We start from the raw sequence: 15,130 nt of genomic DNA, 5'->3' as shown, positions 1-15,130 counted from the left end.
TGGATTTTTGTGAGGAGGAGCAAGCCCAGGGTGCGATGTTGCTCCCACAGTGCTTGTTCCTGGCTGAGCTATACCATCCTGGTCTGTGGAAAAGTAATGCCAGGACTGCAGGGATGGACTGTAATGTGTTCCCCCTGCTGCCAGGTCACAGACAAGCATGGAGAGGAAGATGATTAAGACTGGTGTGGTTCATGGGTGCCAAGTAATCACAGCTCAATAGGAAGCTTAATAAAGACACAGTGAAGCAGACCCTGATGTATGACCCCTTCAGAGCATTTTGACAGCACGAAAAAGACCCTGGAAGCTGGTGCAAATGTCAGCAGCCCTGTGCCACCTCACCAGTGCTGGCTCTGCACCTGGCACCTCCTGCCCAGTGCCTGGCAGCGGGTCCTGGTGTGCCCCAGCAGTGCAGGACAAAGTTCTGTCATATTTGCATCTTCTCCTGCATGGATGCACGAGTGGGAATGAAAAGCAGTCCAGCCTACCCCTCTCCCTGCAAGGAAAGAACCTTTCCTGATTGTGTATTTTTCAGTGCTTTGCCTGGACAGTTTTTGAAAGCCCTAGGCAGTGAAGTGTCTAAGCAGTTAGGGATCAAGAGCTTCAGTTCCTTTCCCTTTCGGGACCTACAAGCTCCTTCCCTACTGCTGCCCGCTGGGCTGGCCGGGGCATCTCAGGAACATAATAGGATGGAGGGAGTAACAGAGAGGAGGGACACTTTCCAACTCTCCAATGTAAATTACATGGAAATTAGGCTTCTGTGAGGCCAAAGGCCCCTCCGGAATAGGGCCTTTAGTTAACATAACACTTGTGCTAAATGAAGCGGTTGACACAGCTTTCAGGCTGTAGTGCCACTGTTAATTTACCGTGTGAAAGGGCTGAACCTTCCTTGGGGTTCTGCAGGGAACAGCTCTGCCCTGGCAGGGACCCGAGGCTCCTTCTCTCCGGAGAGCGACCGCATCATTCCGCTGCTGGCTTATTAATATTCATGGAGCAATCCCGTTAGCTGAAACATCCTCAGCGCTGCTAAAAACCCAGTAGGTGAGCACTGCTGAGCCTGTCTGGGGTGAGCTGGTCTGGGTAAGAGCTGAGCTTTCCTGGCACCTGGCAGAGGGAAGTGGTGGCCTGAAGCTGCTCATCCTGGGTGCTGGAGTTTTCCTGCCGCATGGAAGTGGGGTGATGAGCTGGGGCTTCTCTTTCCCCACCCCTTGTTCTCCTTTGTATCCCCAGGATATTTCCTGCTGCTCCAGGGCATAAGCAAGTATCTTGCTAATTTTCTCCCTATTTGCTCTTAAGTTCATCCAAAGCAAACTCCCAGCACTCAATGGAGAAGTGGATGGAGGAGCAGAAAGGATTGGATGGGTCCCAAAGGATCTGTATGGCTTCAGCAAGGCTCGTTGGACTGTGCCTGGGGCGATTTTATGACTATTTTCATAGAAGCAAAGACTGTTTTGGGCTGGAAGGAACATTTAAAGGCCACCTAGTCCAACCACCCTGCACTGAGCAATATCTTCAATTAGATCAGGTTGCTCAGTGCCCCATCCAGAGTGATCCTGAGTGTTTCCAGGGGTGGGGCACACACCACCTCCCTGGGCAACCTGTGCCAGTGCTTGACCTATAATTGAATGGTTTACCCATTTACAGGGCAAGGGTGAGGCTGGATGGACCAGTCCCTGTCCTGGATACAGACACATGGCTGGGGTGGGGTTATTCTGCAAGTTTGGGGGTTTGCACTCTGATGTCACCCTGCTTCCCTCTTGTCCTCGCTCGGAGAGGAAGCTTTTCAGCAATGCAGAAAGAAATCAGTGTTTCACTGACCCTACATCTTAGCCACAGGGGTATGGAGCTGGCTCATCTTTGCAGTAAAAACGTGAGTTAACCCTTCAGTGCCCTGCCTGGGCCCTGGAGCGAAGGGCAGGCTAGACAGGTGTGAATTCTCACCTGTGGCTCCTGCTGTCACACAGAGTGGGGCACGGGGACACCAGGGCTTGGGGCAGCACTGGGGCAGCAGCAGCTCACTGTCCCCTGGCTGCAGAGGGTGCCAGCTGTGACTCCAAGTGAGAGGGAGCTCCCACCAAAGAAGGGAGGGCAGGATCCACTCGCCTGCACATTTTCATCCCCCCAGCTACACCTCACATTCTGTCAGAGCAGAGCAGGAGCTTCCTCCTGCTTGGGAATGCAATAAATACCTCCAGCCTGTTCCTCAGTTCTGAGCCATGCTAAGGAGGGCTTTTGAAAGAGCCATCTCCGTTTCTCTAAACACTGACAACATCAGAGTTGGATAAATAAGTAAAATTTAAAAAAATCTCCCCAAACAGAAGAGGAAAACAAGGGGGAAATTAGACTATGGCTAATGCTAGTTCCATCCTTTCCTACAAAGTTCTGGCCAGAGTCACTGAGATAAGTGACTCTGGTGAGGACGGCTCCAGCCACCACCCCACACCAGCCCTAGAAAAAGGCAGGGGGCATGTGGTGAGCAGAGAAAAGGCAAGACAGAGAGAGGATCTCCTGGGAGATGCAAAACAAGCTCCCTGGATTGCCAGGACTAGTGGTGACACGCGCCAGACAAAGGAACTGCTACTCTATAAATGAGGCAGCCGGGACCAGCGCTAGGCTGACTCCAGCAAGAGCAAGCTCCGTGGGCAGGCACTGGAAAAGCAGTCGGGAAAGAAGCACAGGAAGAGCCTGATTTTGCTGCCTCTTCGCCCCCGACCAGGTTTCCAGAGGCACAAGTACCAGAAAAGTAAGTGACAATGGCCTCTTCCTCTTTACAGCCATCCTCCCCTCTTTTGGGCTTATCTTGCAACTTTCCTAGGAAAGCCAAAATTTCCCCTCAGAGCAGGGAATATCCTAAAAGGAAGCGATTTCTGTAGTGGCCTTTTGCCGGTTCTCTGGATTTTCTTTTCTTATTGTGGCACCTCTGATTCCTGTCATCAAAAATTTAAGAGTGAGGCATCTCATCTGACAGACAGCCACTTACAGGTGGCTGCACTTCATCAAGTGAAGAGACAGTTTGTACCTGAACTTTCCAAATTCCTAGTCGCCACAGAGACTCAGTGAGTCAGACCTTTCCAGAAGAAAATATTGATTGGTTTTACTGCTTTGGAGAGAAATGTTGGTGGTGGGATGTGGAGGAAACGAAAGTGATTTTATAATCACTGCTCTTAACTGTTCCTAGATTTTCTTACAGCTGTATAATTACACATTAGGCAAGCTCATTTATAGCACTGCAAGCTGCTGTAAATCAGAGTTATTGCACTGGTGCAAAAGGATTACACAGTGTGTCATAGACTCCCTGAGTTCAGAAATAAAACTTAAATGAATTCTCCAATGCTGTGTGATATTTAAAACAAATTCCTTGCAAAAGCACAAATAAAGGTGTACTATTTTTTCACTAGACTGTGTGGAAATTCACAGACTGGGTCAACAAGTAAAAGAGTAAGGAATAAGTTTTAAATTCCAATCCTCACATATTTAAAATATCCCCATACTTGACTGGTCATCTGTGTTACAGCTGATGCAGATGTAAAACATACAGGCATTTGAATTTTCTGCAGTTCAACAGTGCACTTAAGAGGAAAAACTTAGCATTTAAAAAAAAAAATCCTGTTAAATATTTGTAACTCTCAGATTAGTGAAAAAACTTTTGAAACTGCCAATATAAAACATGTTTCTATTTCCAGGGGTAGCTTTCTGCATAAAACTGTTTTTTAAGAAAGTTAATAAACAGCAAAACATGCATGTTTTCTGAAGTAGCTGTCTCTATCCTTCCTGATTTCCTTGTAACACTACGGGACAATATTTCATTTTCAGAATATTTCTCCACCATGCATTTCTACATTATTTCACACAGATACAAAAAAAAAAAAGGAGAAAAAAATAAAAAGGCCAAACAAACAATGTATTGCAAAGCTAACAACCAGAAAAAAAAAAAAACCGCTGAAATAAATGCAGCTTGGTTTTACTGCCTGTTTACATAAATCTTTACAGTAGTGATGTGAGCAGGGGATCCAAGAAATTATGTGCTCACAGAGCCAGCATTCCAGGCAGGAAATTTGGACTAAACACAGGTGTGGCTGAGGCAGGGATGATCTTTGAGCTGCTGTTCCTCTCAGGAGCAGCCCCACAGAGGTTGGTGGCAAGACATTTAGGGGGAAATGGGGCTGTGCTCCTTGTCTTGCAGTGGTTTGTGTCTCACTTTTGGCAGCTGATTTTTGCCGTGGTGGCCACGTTCCTCTGTGCTCATGGTGACCTCTGGTGTGGCCCGAGGTGGTCAGCAGCCTGGTGGGAGCTTTGGCAGGAAGACAGGGCACTGGATGCTGCTAGACCTCCAGTCCTCCTCTGGCTGCAGTCACAGACAGATTTTCCACCAGCCTCAGAGCAGACCTGCACAGAATGCAAAAGCAAATGTTGTTTGGGGGCCACATCCAAACATAATAAATATATACATTCCCCCTGATGCAAATGTCCTTTGCATTGGCTGGATTTTCCCCTTTCTGCTCCCAGCAACTTCTCTAACAGCCTGAGCTGCTGCAGGCTGCTCTCTGCTGAGCTGTGAGATGTGGAGCATCTGGTCCCACTCCTCACTTGGAGGAGGATGTGGTCTTCCCTACAGACACAGGCAGGGCAAATGTTTTCTGCTGTTCACAGCTGCCCTCCTGCCTCCCTGGGCCAGAGAGAGGGAGGCAGGATGGAGGTGGGAGAAATATCACTGTGGAACAGGGTTTTGCACACTGGGTCTGAGGAAAAACAAACAAACAAACAAAAAACCCAACTAAGAAAAACCACAAAAAAACCACCCCGAAAACAAAAAACAAACCAAACCAAACCAAAAAAAAACCCCAAAAAACCAAAAACCAAAAAAAGGAAAACCCAAAAACCTGAAAAACAAAACCAAAACAAAAACCAACCAACCAACCAAACAAAAAAAAAACCAACCAAAAAAAACCCCTAAAAAACAAAAAAACCCACATAAACAACAACAACAACAAAAAACCCAAAAAAACAAAAACAAAAATAAAAAAAAGGACAGATACCTGAAGAACTCCTGGAACAGAACCCAACTGTTTTTCCTCTCTGTGTTTACCTTAAAGCACCGTGAGGGTGTCTCTATGTAGTATTTGGGCTGTTAATTTGGCAGAGAGTGTTGCTAAAGGAAACCCACAGGCCAGCGAAGCACTTTTCCAAGAGAGACTCTCAGGTTCTCTGGAACAGAAAATAACACAAGTGCAACTTCAGCAAATAAAAGCTAAACCTGGCAGAGTGTTTCTTTCTCAGCTTAGCAAGCTGTCATGCCCCTGCCAATGCACTGGAACTCCATTTAGCAAAAGCTGTTGCAGCCCACGAGTGGTTCTTTATTTTTTTGGTGTGGTGCTGTTGTGTAACTAATCTTTCTGCAAAGAGCCATAAAAAGTATTAAGCAGAAGAGAGCTACATGAAAAAAAAAAATAATCCAACAACAAGAAGCCCTAAACCCCAAAAAAAGCCCACTCTCATGTGCAAAGTAAACCTTTTCTCGAGCCACATCTTTATCGCTATTGCCAAGTTCTTGGCCACATACTCTGTGCTCTCCCAAACCCCATCTGGGTGGCAGCCCGTTCATTGCTTTGCAGATCTTCTTTTCCCAAGGCAGGCCTAGAGAGCATGATGACACAGTGTGCAGGCTGTGGAGTCTTTTTTCCTCAGAAAGCAGAGAGCTCTTTGCTGCTGAAGACCTGAACCCTCCAGGAGGGCAACTGGAGTACAAAGCTCAGCAACCCAGGAGCAGCACTGGGTCAGGTGAAAGAGCTGCCCCTTGAAACTGGGGTCATGTGCAGTGTAGTAACCCCAAACACGAAGGGTGACTTAGTCCTGAGACCTTCACACAGCTGCTTTTGAAGACTCCAGTGATTTCCTTTTTCTAAAGGTTCGGTGAGAGCACTGTGAGAGCTTCTGTAAACGCTGCCCTTAGACAGGAGGGCTCCCAGGAGCAGAGATTCTACTGTGTGCATCTTGTCCTAGATTTAAAGGCTCTAAAAAAGGTAAATCACTGTGTCAGCATGGACTGGTTTTTACAGTGCTTTTGCTGCTCTGCTCTGCTGTGTACCGTGGTGTGATTGTCACATAACACCCCCAACAGAGCCATGAGGTAGAGAAAGGAGCCCTTGTTTACTCCTGAAGTAGTTCCTCTTCCCACATCTTATTTGAAATAAAATGAAGTTCACTGATAGTGTAAGGAATCACCCTGGGGATGCAGGGAAAGGCTCTTCTCATTCATTATACCAGCACTGCCAGGCTGGGCCACCCTGTGCTTGTGTCTGCTCGAACACACAAATTCTTACATACACTTGACACTTTTTTCCACAAACCTTGCAGAGGTTAATAAGCAGGAGGGTCAAGGAGGTGTAGGAAAAAAAAAAAAAAAAAAGAAAAAAAAAAGAAAAAGGAGTTTGCCTGAGGCAAGGGGACCACAGAAAGACAGAAGTTCAGCTCCCTGGTTGCCAGCCCAGCATTCCCTCTCAGCATTGAGATCTCTCTGTGTCCTTGTCCACTGATACACCTGTAGGATTTTGGGTGGGAGGAAATTTGGGATGGGTCAGCACTGAGATGCAGGGAGGCAGCAATGGGGAGAATGAGCTGAGGAAAGCTGCAGGGAAGAGCCTGTACCTGGTGGTGAGCTGCTCCTCCTGCAATCCATCAAGCTGGGATGCATTGTTCCCTCTGCCCTTCCTTCCCCTCCCAGCCCAAAAAGAGTCCCTGAAATCCAACCAGCCATGCGGCAAACTGTGCACAGTTAAGGTGCAATGAGTGAGTTTATTCCTCCTAGGGAATGTGAAAAAAAAAAAATAAAGTCCCATGTCAGTTATAGGCAGTGTTTTGTCTTGTAACACCCATGCTCAATATTGCCCTCTGCGTGAAGCTGAGTGCCACGCTCTGAGGCTTGTGTGAAACTGAAGAGGGAAACTCTGAATTTCCCCTTTCTCCTCTTGCCCAAATCACAGGGATGCAAAGCGAACAAAGCACAGCAGCAAGGAGTGATGGCTGGAGAATCTTTGCTCCCCGTGGCAGACCGGGCTCACAAGCACCTGCCTGGGAGAGGAAACAGAAACCATCTGCTCTTCTGTTGCCATTTACTTAAGGGCTGGGGGGACTTCACAAAATCCAGCGCAATGTGTTAAATAACCAATTTTAGCAGGCGCTGGGCTTCCCCTGTGGAGTGATGGTATGGCACCGCAGCTTTACTAGAAGCACTCCAATTCTTGGTGGCAGCAGGCATCTGCTGTCTGATTAAGATTTGCAGGAGCAGGTCTCCAGCGGCCAGTTTCAACATGGATTTAACTTCACCGAGGTCAGAGGTATAACTTGAGGGAGGAACTTTCTCGTCCAAGATCTTTAGTTAATAGCATCCTGCTAATTATGACTGAGTGCCGGGCTGCCGGCGAGTCCCCTGCCAGCCTTCAGACATTAAGCGCTGGCTCGGGGGCCATTTGCTGGGGAATGTCTGGCAGAAATGTGCTTTGTGCCTAAGCTGCTCTGCTGCTCTGCTGCTGCCTGAATTGCCTGAAAGGCTTTAGCACGGAGAGGCTGTGAGAGCTGCTGCTGGGAGAGATCTTCATCTCTTCCGCAGCTCGGTCTTTTGTCTGGCGAAACTCGCGGCTGCATTGGAAATAGCCAATATTCCGCCCACCACACATTTTTATATTTTTCAAATGGGTAGGCAGGGGGTGCAAAGAGCTTCAGTTGTCTCTTTGGTGGGTGGTGGTGGCTTGTTTTTCCTTTTTTTTTTTTTTTTTTTCCCCCTCTTTCTTGCTGTTGTAGCAGATCCGTTTGGGGCTATTTCTTTGCATAATTCTCTTTACATCGTTGCAGATGTGCACCTTAGCTCATGAAACTCCATTTACATCCTACTTCTGGGCATGCCTTCTTGGCCTGAGTTAAATCCTTTCCTCAGTGCAAAATTTTGTCCTTCAAAGTAATTCTTCCAGTGAAAATGGTGTAAACTTCCAGATTTAGGTTGCTGAGAGCAGAATTAATCCTCTTGAATTTAAGTTGCTGTTTTACTGGATTTTGAATTCTCAGCTAAATGTGGGGCTGTTAATCTGTGGCTAGGAAAGGTCAGCAGAAAGTACAGAGTCCAAACCTGCAGGTTTATGCAATAAATCTACAAGTTATTTGTACAAACAGGTGATTTCTGCACAGATTTAAAACAGACCAAGTAGATGACATGCATTTCATACAGTGAATCAGAGAAAGCCAAAGAATACATTGCTTGGTTGTGCACAATTAGCAAAGACCTGAAGCTGCAAATAATACATTGAAAGACAAGTCTAGTGAGAAGAGTTGGAGAGAAGGAAGGAAAAAGAAGGAAGGGAGTGAGACAAAAGAAATGGAAATCAGATCCCTTGCCAGCAAACTGGCTGCATTTTAACTAGAAGGTGCTGTAGTTACAGAGAACTCGAGGGATGCATAGGTGACCAGAGCAAAAAGCTGTGCTGAAACATTATAATCACTGCAGGATTGGATCGAGATAATTTATCTGCTATGTTTCTAATGGAAACTCCAAGTACAACAACAGTAAATGCACACCAGTAAAGGGAAAGAGGAGAGGAATTTAAGGTGGAGAGACATATAAAGTGGCTTACACCTGAAGCAAAGCTCCCCAAAGTGCTATCCCTGCAAGCGGAGGCACCGGGAAAGGAAAGGCGCCGTTGTTTGCTGATCTCGAATAAATGTCAGAAATACAAACACGCGTTTTTGAAGTGTAAAGCAGGAGCTGTTCTCACAAAGGCATCTGTTTGCTGACAAGGCTTGTGACCACAAACGTAGCATTGTCCTTCCCAAAGGCATGAGTGGAGAGACAAAGAAAGCACGGCGTGAAGGAGTAGGCTGGGTTTATTTTTCCACCAATAACACCACTAACAGGACACGAGGGCACGTTCACAGCACCAGGGCTGGGTGTTAACCTGCTTTCCTGCAGCAGGAGGAAGACAAGAAGCAGACTCTCTCTTGGTATTTGTAGCTGAGATGTAAACAGGTACCCAGCAAACACTGACCCACATGGCAGAATTACAGTGCAGAGCCCCAAAGGTCTGGCAAAATACGGCCCAGCCAACCCATTAGAAGAAACAAGAGAACCCAAATAACTTCCCCTATGTTACAAAAAATAACTACCTTTGTACAGATAAGTATGTCTTCAGAAGAAAAAAAAAAAAAACAAAAAACAAAAAAAAAAAAACCAACAACAACAAAAATACCAAAACAGAGGACAGAGAAAGAAGCAGGTGGCATTCTGCATTTCACATGGATGTGAGCAGCTGCTTGGAAGAATAAATCTGTAAAGGCAAAAGTTTTGCCTTGGGCACTGAAAACATTGCACTACAGAGAAGCACTGAAAGACAGTGTTTAAATCTGTACCACTGATGTGGCAGTGCTCTTGCCAGAAAGGTACATGCAACATATTTGAGGTAGGAGCAAAGCACCAAGCAGATTTGTTCCCACAGCATAAACCAAAAATGATACACGGAGTAGGACAACAATTAAAAAAATAAAACTAGAGATATAATCCCCATTTGGATCAAGCACTGAGTCTTAATGTAAGTCTACAAAAGATGAGGAAAAACTCTCAGCAACCTGAAATATAAAGGTTTGTTTTTTGAAGGAGCCTTTCATGAAACAAGGCCATTTTGATGCGACAATTTTCTCATCCCCTAAAGGTATGACAGCAATTCCAGACCTCTACCAAAATAGAAATGTGTTACCAGTGTAAAGGCCAGGGCCAAGAGGAGCATGTGAGGTGTTGTCAGTGTGAGCAGGCATTTACAGTGTTCAGGGGTGTGCCTGTGCTGGTTGCATCCCTGGCCAGAGGTGTCTGAACACAGCTGTGACAGGATCCACAGTGCTGCAGCTGTGTTCCCCTGGCAGCTGGTAATCCATGCTGGACTGCAACTCGAAGGAGTTGGGCAGGAAATTCCCTGCCTTGGCCCCCTGACAGGGCATTCCAATTAAACTGTGAGTCACATTTGTGTTTCTTTACTCCCTTGGACGTTTACTGTGTGTTTTGGTGAACCCCGAGTGTCTTACATGGTGTAAGCCTGCTTCAGATGGAAACAGGGTCACAGCTGGGCTGTCATCCCAAAGTTTCCTCTTCCTAGGGATGAAGGATTCTATTCCCTCTGCTCCCCACTCCCCTTTAGAGGTCTACAGTAAAGAAGAGTTTGCCAATGGGTATAAAAAGCTGAGATTTTCACATGCATAAGAGGGTAAGTGGAAACATTTGTCCTTTAGTCTCTTGGCTGTGGAAAGCTCTTCCCTGCCCAACTGTCTGTGTGCCATTGGCACAAAGAGCTGCTTCAGAAATGGAGGAGTCTTTCTCTCCCAGAGCTGTGGGAAAGGAGGGAAGGCACTTTCACATGGTGGTGGGAAAAAGGTTAGGGCAACACAAAGAACTTCTGGCAGTCTTTCTGGCAAATGGCATTTAAAATCACTGTGCACCCCTTGCCTCAGTACTCTTCTTTGCCAGGTCTGTTCTTGGCTCTGTGAGGGTGGGCAGTGAACAGCTGGGGAGAGGTTTTGTCTGGGATGCCAGCATGCTTTGTAGGAATCATACTTTCCCTCATACACTTATGACACTTGTGGGTTAAGTTTTGGCATTTCTCAGAGGCTAAAGCCAGACAGAAAAGTGTCTGACACCAGCAGTGAGAAGCACTGTGGGCTGGGCAGGGAACCAGACTGGTGCAGCCCTGGAGAAACAACCAGTCACACATGTCTGTGGTGGGGGCTGGCTGCTCACTGAAGGCCCATGGTGAAGTGAACCTGGCTTAGTTCCAGCCACGAATCACCAAGCTTGGGTTACCTGGGTGCAGAGTCCAGGGAGCTGTGAAATGAGGCTGGGAAAGCATGGACGTGTTCTGCCTGCTTTCCCCCATAAAAAGTGCCTGTGTGGCTCTCATGCAGCCTGGTGGGATGGCAAATGCATTGTCTGTTGGGAATTCTGTTGTAGGGGAGCCTGGAGAAGCTGGACTTGTAGCAGCACCAAATGCTTGTACAAGGAAATTAAACTCCTTTACCTCCTTTGTGAAGTTCTTACTGAACTCTGGCACCCAATTGCAGCTCTAATACTTCTGATCATGACTTCAGGGTGAATCTGTAAAGGACAAAGAGGACAAGAGCACCAGCCAGAGAGGCTAAACATTAGAAGCCTAGCACCACTACTCTGTGCTGGCCACTGGTCCAGAGGTTACAGTGGCCCTAAAAAAGCAGCCTGTGTGAAAACCAGGGGTATCCAACATTCACTCACCATCTCCTTTGCTTTGCAGCACCTTAAGAATGACAAGGAAGATCTTCACCAACAGCAGGGAGAGGTGGAGGCAGCAAAATGTCAACAGTGCCTTTGCCAAGCTGAGGAAGCTCATTCCCACCCACCCACCAGACAAGAAACTGAGCAAGAACGAGACGCTCCGCTTGGCCATGAGATACATCAACTTCCTCGTCAAGGTCCTGGGAGAGCCAGGCCTGCAGCAGACAGCAGTGGCAGCTCGGGGCAGCATCCTGGGCTTCTTCCAGCAAGCCCCACACTTGCAGAGCATGGAAGAGCTGACACTGATTGAAAACTGTGGTGTCTCCTGTCCCGGCATGAGCAGCAATATAGTAGAGTGTTGGTCAGAGGCATCATCCCCCTAGCAGACAATGAGAGGTGCAAGTCTCGGTGTTAGTGTGGTAGTCCCTCTCTCCTGGCAGAATCCGTGGGTTGCTCTTCCACGTATTGTGATTATTTATTTGTATTTATTGGTATTTAATTTTAATTTTTATTTAATAGGATAGGAAATCCTTGGTCGTGCAAAACCCTGGAAGTCCAGACGGAGAACTTGTGGTTTCTGGGAGCTTGGAAGGACTCGCTGCTGTCATGGCAGAGTCCAAGCCAGAAGAGCCTTCTGTCCAGATCTCCTCCATAAATCAGGGCATAGAAATTCCTTCAGTGTTTCTGACAGGGAAATAAATTATTCTCCCATTCTATTTCCAGGAAACTCTATTGAGATGAAGAATTATGACAGCACCACAAAATTTGTCCACAACAGATGCCTGGCCTCGGTAGTGAAAGATTTTGAGAGATGTGATATTTGACACAGTCCTCCATGAGTTGTTCTAGGGGCTAATTGCACTCTCTCTTGAACTTATGGATCTTATTTCTAGCTTGATTTTTTTTTTTTTTTAAGTCCTAGCCCTCGAACCTAGCTACATATTTCTTCATCAGCTGAGAGGGACCCCTTAGAGCAAAGCACGTTAAGCATAATTAAATGGTAGGTTAAAGCAAGAAGTGCCAATTCAAAATGGCCAAATACATAGTCATAGATGAGTTTCAGTGTGTTCAATAGGCAAAGTAAATCTCCTCCGTAGCAGTGACAGTGTGCACGTGAAGGAAGATGGTCAGCTATACCCCAGCTGCCTTAAAAGCCCATCAAAGAGGTTGGTGACTCAGTGCCTTTGTTCTTCTGTAGGAACTGTAGCAATGGGGGAGGTTCTTTTTGGGATGGTGGTCCCAGGACAAACGCCTCAGTGAAAATCTTTGTGGACAAAGCTATGTCTGTGGTTACGCTGACTGCCCTTAAATTCCTGCTTTCACCTGCCCTAGCTGAGATTATCCCACCTGGATACCATCCCAAAGGGGCCAATGGAGCCAGGACAAAGAAATTGGTGTAAATATCTTCCATTTGTGAGTCACTGCCCTGTATGAACCATGCTGTAGGTGTTTACACGATAAGCTGCATAAAAGTGGCCACTGTGGGATATTGTTGCCCACAAAAAATTCCAATCTAATTTCCTAACTTATAACTCTATTTCCTGAGTTATAACCTGTGCCAGCCAAGGCCTGGCCTGCTCATGTGACTTACAAGCAGCCCAAAACAGCAGAGAAAATGACACCAGGTTTAAGCAGAATGGCTTTCTGGTGAGATCCTTCTCCCACTGACACAAGTGTCTCTTGATTTTCATGTGGACCAAGGTACACGTCAAGGCTTAGAAGAGAAAATTGTTCATGACTGGTGAAGAAATGTAGTTTCTGTAGGCCAAGGCATGTCCTTGGGCTGTTTCTGTTTGTTCATGAGACAAAGAGGTGCTTTCAGAAAGCAGAACTAGGGTTTGTGCATGCAGCATGCACGGCCTTTCTGCATGAGGGGATTTGGCACCTGAAGCTGAGCTGCCTTTCAAAGCCTCACCAAGCACCGGGTGCACCAAAGAAGCCAGGGCTGGCTCCTGCTGTGGGAATGTCGAGCTGTCCTCAGCATTGACAAAAGCCAAGGTCTGACAAGAACACAGCTCACCCCATCCAGTGCTGGTGCTGGAGGTACAGGCATGCTAGTTGACAGATTTTGACCAAAAGAAAGAAAGAAAGGAAAAAAAAAAGCTGGAAGGGTTCATGTTGATTTGGTTTCCTTTCTGAGCACTGCTAACAGTTTGCTTATCCCTGGGTTTGTGAGCTGCCAGGATGGCCCTGGGGAGCAGTTGAGTGGAAAGGCACTGAGAGTCCTATGTTTGTTTCTCCCCACCTCTGCCCACCTTAACGTGACTAAATGGAGCCACAGCCTCTTCTGCATGGCACCTCAAAGGTGATGAGCCACATCCTCCTCCCAGCTTTCCGTTGGCTTGCTGGAGTTGCAGCAGGACAAATTAGTCCAAGTAAATCAGAGCACTTCCTGCTGAGGCGGAGTGGTGCTGTTGGGTCTATCAGTCACTTGCTATCCTAGGAAACATCAAGGCAGGGAAAAACATCTTGTGAGCAGCTGTCATACTGGGAAGGGGAAAGAAAACCTGGCAATTTTGTAACATAACACCCTTGTTGTATTTTCTATGCTAAAAACCTTCCCTTCTTTTTATTGCTTCGGTTCATATCACCATTCTCTTTGATCTCCTTTCAGTTTAGGAGCTCCCTACTGTCACATTCAGCAAGTATTTCCCTAGATCTCTCTACCAAAGATTTCTTTTTTTTGGTCAAGTTTCTTCTTTGTGTTTTGGGGATTTCTCATCTGCGTCATCATGAACAAATGCAGTGCAACTGATAACACTTTGTGCCATATGATGTTATTTAACACCTAATATATTCCAAATAAATTATTTAAGAAACTAATCTTTGTTGCTCCAAACTTCTCTAAAGTTTCACTTTACATTGGTAGAGGATCTCAAATACCTCATGATGTGATTTCCAGCAGGGGATTTTTCTGCTGTCTGTTATGCAAGAGTCTTGGTGGTAGAAATGACATTATCAGATGATGAATAATGACAGGAGTTCTTTGTTTATTACAATTTCTAACACTTTTAGTTCATATTGTATTTCCATGTATGTGCTAAGAAGATTTTGACCAGCCATTGAAAAAGAGAAATAAGTAAAATTTCATTGCATGATGTTGCTATTTATCTCTTCCAAATATTCACAATTCAAAAGATTTTAGTCAACTTCATTTTAAAAAGCATATGACAGTCCAAAGAATTAATTTGCAGTCCATTGTTATCTGGAGATGCTCAGATAGGCACAACCTAAAGATTCAAACAGGAGTCTAGGTTGGGATAGTAAAATTAATTCAAAGTTGAGGGGAGCTTAGGATGTATAGCTGCGCGTTCTGGCTAACATCTGGTGGGAACAATCCAATCCCCAACAAAATCTGAGGCTGGGAGAAGGTGAGGAAGCACTAGGGTGACAGATGCAGAAGTTGTAAGGAAGAGATGGGAAATCACTGGATCACAGAGACAGTTTTAGTTCCATTCTTGATTAGGTGTCTAACACCCCTGAGAGTGTTCTATGAACACCAAGAGAGGAATTTCTGCACAAAATATGTGTCAGGAAAGCATAGTCTCAAGGAATTATATACAAAAGTCAAGAAATCAGCAAATGTGAGATTCAAAATGTATTTATGTGTGATGTCCACTGTGTGCTTATACTAACCAAGGTAATGTCACCTTAGAGAGAGCCCTCTGCTTCCAGCAGGTGATGCCAAATTAGTTTAAATGCTGAGGATCATGTGGCAGTCCCTCCTGTGGAAATGAGCATGGTACAGCCATGCCAAAACAGTGCTGTGAAATAATGGAATCTGTGTCATGGAGATGTACCAAGTCATTTGGAGTTGGCTGAAAATGTCTCAGATATGTTGTTGCAGTGGCAAAACCT

At 46.0% G+C, this 15,130-nt stretch overlaps 1 protein-coding gene across 2 annotated transcripts; it reads left to right on the top strand.

Annotated features, from left to right (window-relative positions):
* The first annotated feature begins 2,619 nt into the window (after nt 1–2,619).
* On the top strand, nt 2,620–12,935 carry TAL2 (TAL bHLH transcription factor 2). 2 transcript variants are annotated; one of them, XM_041396906.1, is made up of 3 exons: nt 2,660–2,740; nt 5,903–6,017; nt 11,292–12,935. In XM_041396906.1, the coding sequence occupies exon 3, from the start codon at nt 11,302–11,304 to the stop codon at nt 11,653–11,655; it is 354 nt and encodes a 117-aa protein (XP_041252840.1). In that variant the 5' UTR covers nt 2,660–2,740; nt 5,903–6,017; nt 11,292–11,301; the 3' UTR covers nt 11,656–12,935. The 2 variants fall into 2 exon arrangements, with proteins under 2 accessions (XP_041252839.1, XP_041252840.1); XM_041396905.1 differs by lacking the exon at nt 5,903–6,017 and having other exon boundaries at nt 2,620–2,740.
* The last annotated feature ends 2,195 nt before the right edge of the window (nt 12,936–15,130 follow it).

The sequence above is a fragment of the Onychostruthus taczanowskii genome, unplaced genomic scaffold (assembly GCF_017590055.1).
Source record: "Onychostruthus taczanowskii isolate IOZ18803 unplaced genomic scaffold, ASM1759005v1 scaffold132, whole genome shotgun sequence".
NCBI classification, from domain to species: Eukaryota; Metazoa; Chordata; class Aves; order Passeriformes; family Passeridae; genus Onychostruthus; species Onychostruthus taczanowskii.
Note: the sequence above shows the minus strand (reverse complement) of the source record. Positions and strands in the feature narration are given on the sequence as shown.

Coding starts and splice junctions, on each gene's coding strand:
- TAL2 (XM_041396905.1), top strand. CDS start 11,302: ATGACAAGGAAGATCTTCACCAACAGCAGGGAGAGGTGGAGGCAGCAA.